Source organism: Nicotiana tomentosiformis, chromosome 3 (genome assembly GCF_000390325.3).
Source record: "Nicotiana tomentosiformis chromosome 3, ASM39032v3, whole genome shotgun sequence".
Lineage (NCBI taxonomy): Eukaryota > Viridiplantae > Streptophyta > Magnoliopsida > Solanales > Solanaceae > Nicotiana > Nicotiana tomentosiformis.
In genome coordinates this window covers 57539279-57557030 of record NC_090814.1, presented here as the reverse complement: position 1 = coordinate 57557030, position 17752 = coordinate 57539279, and the positions used below count along the sequence as shown (strand labels likewise).

The following is a 17752-nucleotide window of genomic DNA, read 5'->3' as shown; positions in this document are numbered from 1 at the left end:
ACTAACTCTTACGGGATCAGGTCATTCACCTCAGCAGTATGGTAACACTATTCTTATGGGATCGGGTTGTTCGCCTCGGCAATACTGAGTACTACTATTCCTATGGGATCGGGTCGTTCGCCTCTGCAGCTTCGTGCTTAATACTTGAGACTGGATTTGGTTTGGTAACATTTGATTAGCGCCTTCAAGGCCGGTTATGACATGTTTAGTGATTTGATATAGATTCATGTAGGAAATTACTGTAATTGTTTTTATCTGTTTCGTTGCTACTTGTTGTACATTCTCCATGTCTACTTTATGTATTTCTATTACTGTTTGACCACTAGTAAGTGTCAAGTCGATCCCTCGTCACTACTTCTTCGAGGTTATACTAGATACTTACTGGGTACGCGTTGTTTTACGTACTCACGCTACACTTCTGCATTGAATGTGCAGGTACTGAGACAGGTACTACCAGTGGTCACACGGGCGCGTAGCCGCACTTTTATGGAAACTTAGTGGTGAGCTGCTTGCCTTGCTTCGATCTGCAGCGCAAGAGTCTCCCTCTACCTTGTTTATTATTTCTGTCTATTACCCTTCAAACAACAGTTGTATTAGTTTAGTATATTCTCTAGATTTCTCATGCACTTGTGGCACAGGGTTTGGGGGCTTCTAGCATTTATGTATTATTGCACTTATCATTACTATCACTATGGTTTATGCATTTCTCACGCTTGATGTTTTTGAGAAAAGAGTATTTACGATTGCATAATATCTTACTCATTTTGGTCTTTTATAAAAAAAGAAACTTCTGTTTTAATAGTTAAATAGGGATAATTAAATTGGAAGTTCACTTGTGGGCTTGCCTAACGGCGGTGTTAGGCGCCATCGCGACCAATTACGGTTTTTGGGTCGTCACATTAATAGACTGTTGTAAAATTAAAGTATAATTATTTAATAGAAAATATGACTTGTAGTATTTATTAAAATGTTAATTACTACAACAATATTATAGTAATTATTATTTTATTTTTTAAAAGGATAATAAATTGATAGAATATCCTAATACTAGAAAAATAGGACGCCTATCATTAAATTATTTTAAAATTTAGAAAAATGCACAAAAATTATGGTATTTAACTAATTACAATAAAATGATAAAAATTCCTATATTTTGTAAAAATAGGAATAATCATCAATAAATTGCATTAAAGTTAAAATGTGCAAAAAATGCTATATATTTTACTATTTTATGACTAGGAAGCATGCCGAAGTTAATTTTAAGTATGGAGGGTCAAAATTGAGTATCAACACCTCTCACTGCCTCGCATCCACCTCTAATGGCCTGACCACCACCTCTAGTTGCCTGACCCCCGCCCCTAGCTGGCTGAGCGGGCGGTAGAGCAACTGGTGCCGGAACCATGGCACGAGTACCCTTCTGTGGATACTGCTTTGAAGTCTGGGACAATACCTCCTGATATGACCCATACCTCTGCACTCGAAGCACTCTCTCTGCTAACGTAGCTGCTAAATCTAGGACTAACCTTAACGGTCCAATAACCACTGTGATAGCTCTGAATCGATGATGCATTGATGGGAGCTGAAGGTGCACTTTAGGCTAGCTGCTCGGGACGAGACCCATAAGAACCACGACTGCCCGAAGTACCATGTGATACCTGAAGTGCTGATTGAACCAGCCGGATAGGATGATCTCTACCAAATGAACTCCTGCCTCCAGATGAGGTACCACTGAAACTATCGGAATGACGATGCCTCTTCTCAGTTGTCGCCTCTCTACCCTAACCCTAAATCTTCTCGCAAAGAAATATCATCCTCGGTCTCTCTGGCCATCTGAAGCCTGATACCGTAAGTGAGGTCATCTATAAATCTCCTCACCCTCTCCCTCTTAGTAGGGATCAAAATAACTGTATGGCATGGTAAGTCAACAAATTTGGTCTCATATTGGGTAACAGTCATGCTACCCTGCTGGAGGCGCTCAAACTGACTGCGAAAGTCCTCTCTTTGAGTGAAGGGGATGAACTTCTCCATGAATAGCTGTGAGAACTGAGCCCAAGTGAGAGGAGGTAAACCTGTTGGTCTGCCTCGAACATACTCCTACCACCACCTCTTGGCGGAGCCATGCATCTGAAACACTGCGAAGTCAACTCCATTGGACTCCACTATATCCATGTTCCACAAGACCTCATGGTAACGGTCTAAGAACTCCTAGGTATCCTCAGAAGGGGTACCACCAATGGGAATAGGAAACAACTTGGTGAACTTGTCCAACCTCTTCAGCCCCTCGGACGACATCGCGGGTCCCTCATCGGACTGTGTAGCAATAACAGGCTGAACTGCTCAACTGGCAGAACTGTCGGAGTCTGATATATGTGAGCCATCTGATTTTAAGTATGAGTAGCGGGTGTCCGGATCCTCCCCCAACCTAAGAGACAGCTGGTGCCATAGGCAACACACCGACTTGGGTGTCATGCCCCGACCTCGGGGGGCGTAACCGACACTCAACCGAGATACCCCGGCCGAGCAAGCATGTGCAATACCTTCTATCCAACTCGCCCATGAATAAAGAGAAGATACATTTATATCATTAATCAAATATTAAGAGGTCATATGAATAACACCAGTTTACTTCCATTAGTTACGTCATTAACAAGTCCCCAAAATAATATACTATACATTCGTAGTTAAAGTGAGACAGATGATACAATTACAACAAGTTTAGTTCAACCTTCCCAAAACAAGATACAACCCACATTATGTCTACGGAGCCTCTAACAGAAACAAAAGAGTGTTACGATAGTGCCGGCAACAAGGCCCCGGCTATGCCTCAAAACACTATGTACATGGAACAAGAGATACAAGACCCCGAAATGAAGTGGACCTCACCAAGCCTGTTGAGGAGAGGGTGCGCTGCTATCACTGATCAATACCACCTGCTATGGAACCACCTGCATCCATTAACGATGCAGCGCCCCCGGTAAAAGGGACATTAGTACATATCGAATAGCCTTAGTACGAAAACCAAACACCTATGCAAGGACTTGGAAATATAACATGAATATGATGAATCATAGTAACAATAAAAGGCTTTGTTAGCAGTTAAAGCCATAGTAAATTTATTAAGAGATTTCAACAACATTTATAAATTCATAAGTCGGGGATCCTCTATAACTACCTTTACACAAAGCGGTCATGCCGCCTCACCCCAACATATGCGGGTGAAGGTCCAATCACAATACCAGAAACTCTACACAAAGCGACCCTGCCGCCTCACACCAATGTATGCGGGTGGAGGTGTATTCACAATGCCACAAACTCTACACAAAGCGGCCCTGCCGCCTCACCCAGATGTATGCGGGTAGAGGTGTATTCACAATACCATAACTTTACATAAATCAGCCCCTCCGCCTCACTCCAATGTATGCGGGTGTAGGTATATTCACAATGCCATATTTCGGATTCCCAAAACAATTATAGTTTGTACAAAAGAGTTCTCTTTTAAATCAACCATTTGGCACCTTTGGCCTTAGCAAGTGTAAGTTCATAAGGTTTCATCATGTGGGAAATAAGTGTTTAATCACATTGATTTCATACAAGATCTTCTTCCCAAAAGGGGTATAGCATAATTAAGTCAAAAATAAAATATCATTAACACACGAGGGTTCTAACACGTTATGCCAACCGAGAATCAATTTTACTAGTTTGAATACCCCATATCAATAGCGTTTCAAGTTCGACTACACCTGATAGAATTTTACAAGGATTCGGAAATTCCGATACTAGAAGAAGAGTTTAGCCTTCATACCTCGCTTTGAGCTTTCCTTAATTCACTACACTATTCCGAAAATCCTAGCAACTTCGATCTATTTAGAGATATAGCAAAATTGAACATAATTTAGTAAGATATTCATGATTTCAGCTCATTTGAGCATTTCATCAAACACTAGGTGTGTGAATTTTATTACAAGGTTCTTCCACAAGATTTCCTTCACTCCACAACTAATTCAATACCAAGAGTTTACTCATACTAGTCCAATTACCTCCCCACCATCCCCATAGCTATATGCATGCATAAAAAACAACTCTCATACCCAAGAATCATACTCCCAATTACTCATCTTCTACCTAAACTCGAAATTGAAGGCTAGAGTTAGAACCTTACCTCTTGGATGAAAATCTTGTGAGATTTCTTGTTGAATTTTAAAGCTTGGACAAGATGTTGATGAAGAAAGCACTTGGGGATTACCTCTCTCTCTCTATAGAACACTCCCCTCTTCTCTCTAAAGTGAAAGGTTTTTTCCCTTCAAAACGAGCCCCAAGGGCTTTTAATCAAAATAGGGTCAGGTAAAAAAGAAAAGAAAAATAAAGCCCCGACACAGATCTGCGGTCCACATAATGGCCCTCCAGAACTGGGCATTTCTGCCTCACTCTGCGACCAGTCTGCGGTCCGCAAACCAATTATGTGGTCGTATAATGCGCCGCAGAACTCCCCTCCGGAAATTTTCATGTTGGATCTGTGATGGGTTGTGCGGCCCACGAAATGATTATGCGGCTGCATACTAGACCGCATAATGGTCCAAAAATTTGTCCAGATTTCTGCTTCAGTCTGCGGCAGATCTGCGGCCCGTAGATCAGTTCTGCGACCGTAGAATGTACCGCAGAAACACCCTGCACTTCCAAAAAAAATTCTTCAACTCCCTAACACATTTTTCCACTCAAAAAGTTTGAACCGCTACAATCATCAATGCATAAGTCTACCTCGGCATCACGAAACCCTGGGGTTTGGGTAAAATATTTCGGGGCCTTACATTGGGCCACGCTCTCTATAAGTCCGACTAAGCGAACTAGGGCGTCCTGAAGCACTTGGTAGCAATGAACCCTTCTAGGACTAGAGCTAGTCCAACTAGCGCAGTCTGAATAAGGACCTCCTCCTCCTTCTCGATCTGAGGCTCTGTAATAGGTGTTGCTGCGCATGCTCTAGGATGAGCTCTGCCCCTTCCTCTGGCCCTACCTCGGCCCCGGCCCCTACCCTTGGTAGTGGCTACAACCCGGGGCTCTAGTTCTTGATCTGTTGTGGATGTGGATGTGTTCTCATCATCTGTGAGAGAACAAGAATAGAGCGAGTCAAGCCCAATGATAGGATAAAGGCTCTTGATAGAGAAAGAAAGAAGTGAAGTTTTCCTAAAGCCTTATAGCCTCTAGGAGATAAGTACAGACGTTTATGTACCGATCTTCTAGACTCTACTAAGCTTGCTCATGACTCGTAAGACCTAGGAAACCTAGTGCTCTGATACCAACTTGTCACAACCCGAAATCTCAATCACGGGACCGTGATGGCGTCTAACATTCACTTGCTAGGTAAGCCAACGTTAGCTAATGAATTTACCAATTTTAGCAATGTAAAGCAGAATAATAAAAATTAACAACTGAATACTCTGAAATACATATGATAATTACATAAGTAACACAGCCTATACTATTCCCAGAAATCCGGAGTCACAAGTGTATGAGCGACTAGAATACTACAAATATGGTCTGAAATAAAATACAATTGTCTAATACTAGATAAATAATAAAATAGGATAAAAGGGGAAGGGGACTTCAAGGACTGTGAACGTCGTGCAGCTGTACCTCAAGTCTCTTGAATGAGTCAGATTCGAGCAATCTCATTTATGCGCCGCTAGGACCAACACCGGGATCTGCATAAGAACTGCAGAAGTATAGTATGAGTACAACTGACCCCATATACTCTGTAAGTGTCGAGCCTAACCTCGACGAAGTAGTGACGAAGCTATAACAAGGCACTCACTATAAATCTGTACGAATATAAGTGACAACAATAACATAATAGAGAAACTAGAATTAACATGAAAATCGGAACAGAAATAACATAACGGTGGCCCCCAGAATATCATCTATGCTCGAATTCACAGTGCAACATGGATATGGAACCAATAGTCAAGAACAGTCATAATATATCTTCTTCGTTGCGGCATGCAACCCAATCCACACATATCATATCAATACCAATACTGTTACAGCGTGTAATCTGATCCCAAACAATAATATATCAATATCTATTGCGGCGTGCAACCCGATCCCAAACAACAATACCAATATACATTGCGACATGCAACCCAATCCCAGAAAATAATATGTCAATATCCATTGCAGCGTGCAACCCAATCCCAAACAACAATATCGATACTACAAACAACTATGGCATAGCTCTCAACATAAGAGAAAGAAACCAAAACAAGTAAATACTCTAAGGCAAACCAATATAACAAATGGAGCAGAATAGAAGCAAGTAAGGGCGGATAGGCATTAAAGGCATAGAACAAGTAAAAACGAAAAACAAGTAAAAATATGAGTGTGCGGAACAAGTAGCGAAAAAGGGCATGTAACAAAGAAGACATGTATTTAACAAATAAGGGCAAGTAACAACGAAGGCATAATATGAATAGTAGCACAGAGTAAAAAAAGGCTTGATATAATTAAAATGCACAATTAAAAGCCCACCCCGCATGTTTAACCCATGACAACGTATGTACACTCGTTACCTTGCACATTCGCCGTTCCCACATATAAAATCAAGCAGCAAATAGAACAGTCTAGTCCTAATTCCCTCAAGTCAAGGTTAACCACGACACTTACGTCCTTCCGGAATCAATTCAACAATCAACCACGACCTTGCCTTTAGAAGCCTCCCAACCAAACGAATCTAGCAAATTATCAATCAAAACAATCAAAAATAAGTTTTAGGAACTACCCACGAATGAAAAGGGTTCAAAATTGATCATTTTTTAAATAGTCAACAAAATTCAACCCCGGACCCGTTTGGTCGAGATCCGAGATTCGGACCAAAAACTGATTACCCATTCACCCTCGAGTCTGGTTATGTAATTTGTTTCGAAATCCGACCTCAAGTTGAGGTTCAAATCTCATATTTATAAAATCCCTAAATTCTACCTAAGATCCCTAGTTTCTACCTTGGAATTTATGGATTGATGATGAAATTCATGGAAAAGTAATTGAAATTGATTGAAAACTAGTTAAAAGTGCTTACCAATGAATTTGGGAAGAAAATCCTCTTCAAAAATCACCTATAGAATGTTTAGGGTTGAAAATAGTGTCAAATGAGCTAAGTCTCGACTTTCCCATATTTTACCCAGCTGCAGGCATCGCAATTGCGAACTCTTGTTCGTAATTGCGATGTCTGCAAATGCGAAAAAATGTGATCAGTACTTCAGACACACAAAAGTAGCAAATGCAACATAACCTTCGCATTTGCGAGGACACCCCCTCGTAAATGCGAGCCAAACTTCGCAAATGCGAAGCTGCTCAGCCTGATACAGTATCGCAAATGCGACACCACGACCACAAAAGCGATCCCAGACCAGATCGCAAAAGTGAACAATTGTTCGCAAATGCGAAACCCAACCCAGTTCCCACTTCGCATTTGCGAGCCTAACATCACAAATGCGAGGCTCGCAATTGCGAGATGTGCAACTGGACACCAGTAACAACTGATATTGAGTTATTCCAAACTCATCCGTACACATCCAAAACTCCCCAGAGCCTCTCGGGCTCCAAACTGAACATGCACACTAGTGCAGTAATATCATATAAATGTGCTCGCTCGTTCAAATCATCAAAATAACATCAAAAATCACGAATTGATCATCAAAATTCAAGATTTCAACTTAAAAACTCAATTTTCACAATCTTTCATATAATGCGCCAAAACGCACTTGGGTCACCCGGGACCCCAACCAAACGTATGTGTCCAAAAACATCATACGAACCTACCGAAATAGTTAAAATACTGATTCGAGGTCGTTTACCAAGAATGTTAACCGTGGTCAACTCTAACCTCATTTAAAGTCAAAAAATTTATTTTCTTCAAAATTTTACATAAAAGCTTTTCGAAAAGCAATACGGACTACGCACGTAAATCAATAAATATCAAATGAAGCTATGAAAAATTTAGAAACACGAACATTAAAGCTAGTACTCAAAGCTATTTATCGGATTGTGCCAGTGACCCGTTGTCTGCAAGAAAAAAAAGGAAAGGAAAAGAAGTAAACCGAGAAAGTGGGAATGAAATAGAAAGAAGAGTAGCGAACAGGTAGTCAGCAGCATTACAAAGGCCAAAACCAGCCCACACCAATGTGACAAACTTCACTTGCTTCTTTCTTAAACGGAACGCCAACACCCCCAACAACATCAGCATAAAATGATAGCGAACGAGCCATCACTCTGATCTGTTCAATTACTCTTTCTTCGCTACATCCAAAGTCAGAGATAGTCTTCCCCCTAACCCCTTAACGCTGGGGCCCTTCCCCGGCGCTTCCCCTAACAACTCCACCACCCCCTTTTCTTCCCTTCGCTTTCTTTAACTATTTCCTGAAATTGTTTGTTAAGGGAAGAGATGTCGGACGCTTTGATCAATGGGCTTGCCGGTGCCGGTGGTGGCATCATCGCTCAACTTATTACCTATCCTCTCCAAACCGTATTTATTTATTACTCCTCCCTACCCTTTCTTCCCTTTTCTTAGCTTCATTTCTTCTACTTTTTCCCTTTTTCAATTACCCAAAATCAGAGAACTGTTTTTCTTTTCTTATTTAATTTGGATGATGTTAGGTGAATACGCGGCAGCAAACGGACAGAAATTCGAAGAAGGAGAAGCAAAAGCTTGGGACAATAGAGCAAATGTATCAGGTGCTTGCCTATCTTTCCTCTGTAGGAGATCTATTATAATTAATATTCTACTTCAGTTGTTCTAGTTTTGTTTGCTTTCAGTTTCACAATTTTCGTGTCTACGTGATCTGTAGGTTGTAAGGCAAGAAGGATGGGATCGGCTTTACGGTGGCTTAGCTCCGTCGCTAGTGGGCACCGCTGCTTCCCAGGTAAGACTTTTCTGTCTTAAATCCCTCTCTTTTTTCGGCCAGTTGCTAATGTGCACCGTGTGGGCTCTCTGTCTTTAATTATCTTTATTCAGAATATTCGGCGGTTTGTTGCGGGTATGCCCTTTGTTTCCTTTTCCCACGGCTTAAAGTAATTTTTTTTGGGGGATAATATCTGCTTTCTCTTTTGGCTCTCTGTATCAATGAAGATACAAAATGTGAATGATCAGATATTAAACGGAGAATTGGATTGATCTCAGTACATTAACCATTACTCAATCCCAAATTAGTGGTGGTCAGTTAAGTCATCTGACAACTAACAAGTCCATTTTAATCTATTAATATATTAAGTAGTACTCCCTCTGTTCTTCTTGATTTTGATTGCGTATTTGAACATCAAATTTTTTAAGTTTTTTAAAATAAAATTTACATATTTGGAAACAATGTAAAAAGTACTGTAAGTCAAAATAATTAATAATTTAAAATATTTTAAAGGCATATGAAAAAATTGCAGTAAAAAAACAACTCGTTTGACTCTCGAAATCAGAAGTAATACCTATGAAAAAAAGTAGTTGGAGAGATTGAAAATACTAGACTTTGGTCCGTACTTTTTATTATTGGGTAGGTATTAGCACCGGAGGGAGCAGCTCTAATTATTCATATGTAGTCCCTTGTCTTTGGGAACTGTGCCAATCTTGCATACTGAATATGATAGCTTATCTGCAGTTGGCAGTCCTTTAACCTGGTAGTTGTTTTGTCTTTCTCATCTTTATTGCACGGGTCCTAACAAAAGCGGAAATGATTTTGAAACTTAAAATAATCTAATTATCTTTTAGGCTCTCGGTAAGTGGAGTACTGTATTGGACGTTTGCTTATAAACCATTAATAACTTGTAGGCGTCATAGACCAATGATGCTTTGTCTAGTTAACACTTAAAACTGATGTATGATAATACTGCATTAATGATTGACTTGGCCAAAGAATCACTTGCTCATTGGTTTGTGAGCTGGAGGTACCTTAACATGAAAAAGTTGTATGATAATACTGCATTATGTTATTACTGATGAAAAAAGGTACTGCACTATGTCATTACTGATGAAATAAAAAATTACTGCACTATGTCATTATTGATTGAAAATAAATTTACTGAACTGTGTGTTTGGGTTGGATTAACAGCTCATGCATCTTGCAACTAAAACTCAACAAAGCTTATTCTGTAATATTGGTGTCTGCTAGATTTTACACTTTTTCCCTTTTGGATGGTGAATGCTCCCAGATTTATCATGGCCTCTTAAGTTTGCCGTAAAATTGATGATGTTTAGATGTTGATTTTGAATGAGCAATCCATAGACTTCTTGGTTGATGACTATTCTTCTATCCCTCACCCCCAACCCGATAGTGCGGTCTCACGGATCTTCATTGCAGTATTTTGTCATTCCAAAATTTTCACTTGTAGAATATGGTGGACCCTGTTATATTGAACTGGGTCAGAGCATAAATGCATAGATGGACGTGTTTGCTTTGATAGTGTTCTCATATTTCCTGCAACAAAATGGTTAACTTAGAGAAGTGAAGACAGTCACCTAGTTTTTCCTGGCCAATGCTGGAATACTTTGGTGCTCTCTTTGTAACTATAATTAATTTATGAACTCACTCTGCTTGTTGTTTGGTAATGAAAATTCTGTTCACTTATGTTGCTGTAAATTTGTCAGGGCGTATATTATTACTTCTATCAAATATTCAGAAATCGAGCAGAAATTGCTGCGCTTGAAGGAAAGAAGAATGGAATTGGTGATGGATCGGTTGGAATGTTCTCCTCACTTCTGGTGGCTGCTTTATCTGGGTAATTTACTTGTCTGGCGTATTAGAATTTTATGTCTACCTTTTTTTGTAGTCTTGATATCTTTCTTAAATTGTCCCGGTGGACTGATCCTGCTAAAGTCCAACATGCATCCTAGTCAACTACATTCTGGCTCTTCTTGTCGTCATTACATTTTGCTTATAAAAAGGAATCAAAAGTTTCTGTCTTTTGGTATAATATGGAATCACGATTGCACAAATTTTTTTCATTTCCTATCCCTGGCCAATGTAAAAGCACCCATGTTTACCGTTAAACTTTTCTGATTTCTTTGTGGATAGTTACCATTGAACTTCTTTACTTTTCTATGTTACAGGTGTGTTAATGTTCTGCTGACTAATCCCATATGGGTTGTCGTTACCCGCATGCAGGTACCCTTGTGTTATATTTTAGTTCCTTTGGCCCTGGTTATGAAATTGATGCATTTACTTCAAATGTTCTGGTGAATATAGTGCAGAAATATGTTTATTGGTGTTATTGTTGCTCTCTGATCTTTATCCTGAATGTTAATGAATACAACAACTACTATGCTTCAATCCAAAGTAAGTTGGGGTCGGTTATATTAATCCTTAAATGACCATCCCGCTCCAACTACTACTACTGCTCTCTGATCTTTATCCTGCATGTTAAGGAATACAACAACTACTATGCTTCAATCCCAAGCAAGTTGGGGTCGGCTATATTAATCCTTAAATTGACCATCCCGCTCCAACTACTACTACTACTGCTGCTGCTGCTACTCCTACTGCTGCTGCTGCTGCTACTGCTACTACTGCTGTTGCTGCTGCTACTGACAGCAAATTCAGATGTAGTTATAATATAATCTTTAGAGTTGCAAGGAAGTTGATGTGGCTTTAGAGGCGCTGTACCAGTTTTGGTTCAGCCACAGTAAACAGAGGTTTCTTCTTCATTGTCTATCAAAGAGTATGTAGGATTGAGGTTCACAAAATGCAACACAATAAGGGGCCAAACCAAGTGTTTGCGTGAAGGGAGAAGCTAATCAATCAGAATTTGAGTCAGGGAGGAGAGGCAAAAGAGAGATTTTCGAGCCTGCAAGCAGCAAGCAACAACGATTTTTCATCCGTCACGTGCGAGCTTGTAGTTTAGGGGTATAGTTGGGGTGCCCCTTTCTTAAACATTTCTATAATATGAGGTAATTGTTTTGACCCTACGGGGTCATGGGTGATGATGAAGACCCATGGCCTAGATTGGTGGCCTCCATTGCACTTTGGAGGGGCGGTCACCTAAGGTCGGCCCAAGTAGCTGAGATACCCAAAACAAAAAAGCAAAAAGAGAAGCCTGAGGTAGCCTTTACTTCACAAAGTGAATACTTGCAAGTGCAATTCTGGTGGGAAGGCTTACACCCAACCAAGGTCCTTGAAAGTTTTCCTACTTCAGTCGTTGATTATGTTTAATTTGCAGATTACCCTGATCTTGTTTACCAAGATTTTTATAGGTCCTTATTTTATTTCCTGTGAAGCTGCAATTTCAGTATTAAAGTTGGAGTACCTTTATAGTACATTAAACGTATTCTCATGAGATCTGTTTCCGGTACCACCTAGCTAAACGTGATTCCTGCAACAATGGTTCTTTAGCTGAATGGTTTGATTTAAGCTGGGGAAATTCCTTTACTCTTTCTTCCTAGGTGCGTTGCGAGTTAATTATGAAAGAGATTTAATTCCTACAACAACCTTGGTACGTTAACTGTCTGCTTTCATCTAAGCTGGGGAATGTTTTTACTCATTCCTCCTTGGTGTTGAGATACGGAATAATATTAACAGAAGCTTAATTATATGTTGGACCATTTCTTCAATCTATCGGAATACAGAAGTGTAAGAAGCCATTCCTCTTTGGTGTTGAGATACAGAATAATATTAACAGAAGCTTAATACGGAAGTGTAAGAAGCATTATCTGAGTTGTGGATTCTGTAGTTTCAATAACACTGTAGTAACTTCAATGTTGAAATTAACCTTGTTTTAGACGCATAACAATTGCCTTTATATACATCCCTTTTCCTTTGACATGATTTCCTTTGACATGTAGTGAATGCAACTGGCATTTATAAAGAATCTGATGAATAGAACTAGTTTACTTAGCTTTAGCATGTAGAAATTTTAGTTATGTTTTTAACATACCCTGCCACTTCCTCGCACAAATTGATCTAATTTAGATATTTTGTTTGTTCCTTGCAACTGTTGTGCAGACTCATATGAAAAAGTCAAAAGGTAGCCATCCTGAACCTGCGGCATCAGAGGATGCAATCGTTGCTGTGGTCGAACCGCCTCCTTTTGGAACTACCAATGCTGTATGTACATTTATCTTCTTATTAAAAGATGTAATTTATGGTTCATGGAAAAATGCATGCCTTGAAATCTTGGACCTTAGGATATGCAGTGTTTTATCTTGACTAACTTCAAGTGTCATTATAAGCTGATGCCGAGCTATGCTAGATGATTTTTCTAATGAAAATATCTTTGTATTTCTCAAGACTTAAAGCTTGAAATATTGATTAGTTGACACTTGAAAGCTTGTCTTGCTTTTCGTAACTAAATTGTCTGACAACATAGCAATGAGAAATGATAATTTCTCAAGAACGTTCTCAAAAATGCAGTCGGTTCAGTGAACAGAAGATATAGATAATTTCATTGCAGATTTTTATGAAGGAAATCTTTGATGATGCTCAAACTTTTTTGTGTGGTTCGTCTCTGATCATTTAGCAATTAGCAGTCAGCATAGTGTTTGTGCTCATCACACGGAATCATGAATTTTTGTTTATGCTTCCCATTGATTTGGTTCAGACTATGGAGACTATGCCTCTATTTCTCACAGGCACTTTGTTTCACAGATTCAAGAAGTCTATGGTGAAGCTGGAATTTGGGGTTTCTGGAAAGGTGTTTTTCCGACGTTAATCATGGTATGTGACAATTGACTCTATTTAGTAGTAACCAGTGGTTGCTGATTCCTTTCACTGCTAAATACAGGTAAGCAATCCTTCTATACAATTTATGCTATATGAAACCCTTTTGAAGAAGATTAGGAAACGGCGTGCCTCTAGCAATAAAGGCGCCAATGATGTCACTGCATTGGAGGTAAATATTTGTACTTCACTCTTCATTTTTCTGTTTAGTGATTTAGTCTATCAGGCTGGTGTTTTCGCTTTTGAACTAGATCTTCTGGAGCTCATGCACTTGTATATTTTGGTTAGATATTTCTACTTGGAGCTGTGGCAAAGCTTGGGGCTACAGTTGTAACATATCCTCTTTTGGTTGTGAAGGTAATACAAGTTTTTTTCTGGAGAAACTTTGGCTTTCCCTCTTTCCCGCTTCTCTTGAAATCTCAATGATCGGTTAGATTAAAATGTCGTATATTCTTCTCATACAATTTCCCTAGAAATTATTCATAGATTCATATTCTTCTCTTGTTATGTCGTACTGCACTCTTTATGGTCAATTTTGAGAATAAACCGTTGAACTACAAGCTTAATGGGGCATGGGTAAATGCTTTCTTCTGCCTTTCAGTTTTTGTTAACTGTATCATGTTCAGTTATAAGTTTATTTGGTCCCAAGTAATCTCAGTCATCATAATACAAACGCTTACTTCCACTTTTCTGGTTCATTAAAACTGTTGGCTGGAACTGTTCAAAAATTGTTGCAGCAATGTCCAATTTAGAGAAGCTTGGACTCTGTAAAGAGTTTGGTCCACTATCCAACAATTATTTGAGATTTTTTTTCTGCATGAAAAGTCATTTTTCTATCTTTGCAGTCAAGACTTTCCCAACTTGTTTGGGACTGACGCTTAGTTGTTGTTGTTGTTGCAGTCAAGACTTCAGGCAAAGCAAGTTATTGGTGGGGATAAAAGACATCAGTACAAAGGTTAGTGCACCTATTTGTAATGCACTACTATTAGAGAAGTCACTGTAAAGATTTTGTAACTTCTTCAGCAATAAAAACAGAATGCTGAAATGCAGTAATTCAATCTTCAGAGATCCGTTAAGTTACTATGATCTGAGAAAAATGACAGTCGAGAGAGATGTAGCCTCATTATAAATTATTGTAGTATTATCTATAAGTGGACCTCTGTTGGCTGTTGTATGGTGGCTATAATCTGCCACGCCGGGAAGTTGATATGTGTTAGGATTTTCGTATGAGCATTTCAGGCATTTGTATAGTGTAGGTTCTGATGTTTGCTTTTACGCCATTCAGGTACTCTGGATGCTATTATGAAGATGATACGGTATGAAGGCTTTTATGGATTTTACAAGGGGATGGGCACGAAAATCGTACAGAGTGTTCTAGCAGCTGCTGTCCTATTCATGGTCAAGGAGGAACTTGTCAGGGGTGCTAGGTTATTACTAACAGGAAGTGCAGCTAGTACTGCCAGATCAAAGCCTCCCTAGAATTTTCCGGCATAGCAGTCTTGGGCAGCTGCAGCACTCCCTCACCACAGATACCTAAGAATTAGGACGCATACATTGTAATAGCAAAGAAAATCATTCGAAATAGAAGAAAAAGGAAAATGGTTGACCGTTGGCTCTCCAGCAATAAGCCCATTCATCGGTCTCCCTCATAAGCACATTAGTCATGTTCTCAATTGTTTGAACTTGGATTGAGCTATCTAGCAAATTGAAAAAAAATGGAACGTTATGATTATTTGATCCTTTGTTTGAAGAAATGACTGCCCAATCTGTCAATACAGTGCTTTGGACATGAATTCACTTGGAATAAAATTAAAAATTTGTGAGTGAAATAATTTTTTTCATTATTTAATCAAATGGGGGAAAAGTTATTTGTTGGTTGAAGTTTGTGTTGTTTTGAGTAAAGAGTTTCAAGTAGAAATAGTTGTTTGAATGTGTATTTTGAGTGAAGTTTTTTTAAAAATTGACTGTCAATTACCAAATATTTAACTTCAATTATTTTGTCCAAATAAAAAGAATACAATTATCCAAATAGATTACTTTTTTCGGGGCACATGCTCCTGAAAGAATTTTATTTTATGAATGAGAAGGGATACGTGGTTCCTTCTTTGATGAGCAATTTACGAGTAGTAAAACTTGAATTTGTTAAGTCGTTTTTTTATTTTATGTACTGCCAGTTTCCCGGGGGATTGGTAGTGTCATTCCAGATTTCAGTGGCGGAGCCACTCATTGGCAAGGGGAGTCAATTTACACCCCCTTCGTCCGAAATCATACCATGTAGATAGGTTAAATATTTTATTTTTATGTAGATGCTATGTGTTGACTTCCCTTAATTTTTTCATATGCTTACTTATTTATATTTTGATACCCGTTAAGAAAAATTCTAGCTCCGTCACTGCCAGATTGCCTTTCTTTCTTAGAACCCAAATTATCTGAAGTAATATATATCTTTTTCTAATCTTCTCATCATTTCACTATAAGTATGTGGAGAAAAAAAAAAGAATATTCCTATGACGGGAAAAAATGTGCTAGATCTATGTGATGCTTGATAAATTGAATAATATCTCCTTGAATTATTGGAAGTCTTAGTCGATAGGTCCACCGTCCACGGCAATTTGCCACTAAACCTACCAGTTAGTCACATCCGTGAGAAAAAGATCCAAGTGGTCCTTAATATATAAGAGTGAAACTAATTTGGTATTGGTTGGTTCATACTTTTCCAAATGATCCTTAATTAGAGGGTGAGACTTGTAATTACTGATTTCATATTGGGAAGTTATAGGAATTGTTCGATGACACCTTTTTAATAGTAAGAAGATCGATATCTAGTGAAATTAAACTATACTGGAGATTCTTTCATTATGTGCATCCCATTGTCTCTTTAAGCTTAATTCTAAAGATTGTCTAATTTGAACTTTAAAAGATCCGTCTGCTCAAAATATGTGAATGCTAAGAGCAAATTGAGCCAAAATTCAACTCCAACTCTGGTTGTAGAGTCCAATTATCATACTTTTTCTAATTATCTTTGCTCCTAATTAGCTTTTTTTATACAAGCAATCCAAAAGAAACTGGATCGTTCGTTTTAAAAGGATGTAGTATGGACTCTTTACTACATGACTCTTGCTAGAAAATCGATGAATGAATGGTATGTGTATCAATTTTGTAACTTAATGATAGAAACTTCGAAGTTTGCTTTCGGATGTTCTAGATTTATTAAGTTATATAAACTTAATAGTCCTATTAATTGACCTAATTTTCTGTAAGGTAGAGTCATTTGGTGTAACATGTAAAGTAAAATGTACTCTCATTCTTCTCAGTAGTATTCCATTATTAAACATGTCAGTATGTATAACATGGCAAATGGCAATATACGAAAAATTAAGAACACGTGTATTTCAGTGTTGGTTCTTTCTAAAGCATTGTTTGAAATTCAGGAATTTAATGATAAATCAAACTAAGACTACTATGCAGATTTCAGATTGTCTCTTAAAAGTTTTGGCCAAACGTTTTTCTACCCTATCAGAGATCCCGGATTCAAGTCTGTTTTTTAGGGAGTGATAAAATATTTCTTTATTGCTTTTATACGACGTGAATTTGAATTAGTCGAATCAGTGAATTTTAGACATTAACTAGATGGTTAATTAAAATTTCTTTTATATGAAGGACATATGGTACTTGAAGTTGTGCTCTAGCCTCTAGGAATGTTATGTTTCTTTAGATAGCATAAATTGAAACACTTGTGAATTGTGATCATTACCTAACTCATGTAGCAATTTTCTGTAAACTTGTAGTTATTACCTAATTCATATATCATACCCCAAGTTTCAGAGATCTCCCAAGAAATTGACTCCACTGTCTGATCAATGATCATATTAAGTACTTCAATACATGGTCAGTTGATTTTCTTTAAATTTGTTAAAGACGGAAAAGGATATTCCTCCTTCCCCCTTTTCCGTTGCATATAATTTTCTTTACATACAACAAATAAGAAAAAGAGCAGCCAGAGATCTTAAGATTGAGAAGAAATATCTAAGATATTACCAGAACATCTAGGGGGCCAAATGGCAAATGAG

The 17752-nt window shown here is 38.5% G+C and overlaps 1 protein-coding gene across 1 annotated transcript; it reads left to right on the top strand.

Annotated features, from left to right (window-relative positions):
• Positions 1–8056: 8056 nt before the first annotated feature.
• LOC104087547 (peroxisomal nicotinamide adenine dinucleotide carrier) lies at positions 8057–15436 on the top strand. Its single transcript, XM_009592058.4, has 11 exons — positions 8057–8512; positions 8644–8721; positions 8835–8909; positions 10619–10749; positions 11081–11135; positions 12969–13070; positions 13611–13679; positions 13747–13854; positions 13971–14039; positions 14583–14637; positions 14968–15436. The coding sequence occupies exons 1-11, from the start codon at positions 8432–8434 to the stop codon at positions 15159–15161; spliced, it is 1017 nt and encodes a 338-aa protein (XP_009590353.1). The 5' UTR covers positions 8057–8431; the 3' UTR covers positions 15162–15436.
• Positions 15437–17752: the final 2316 nt, after the last annotated feature.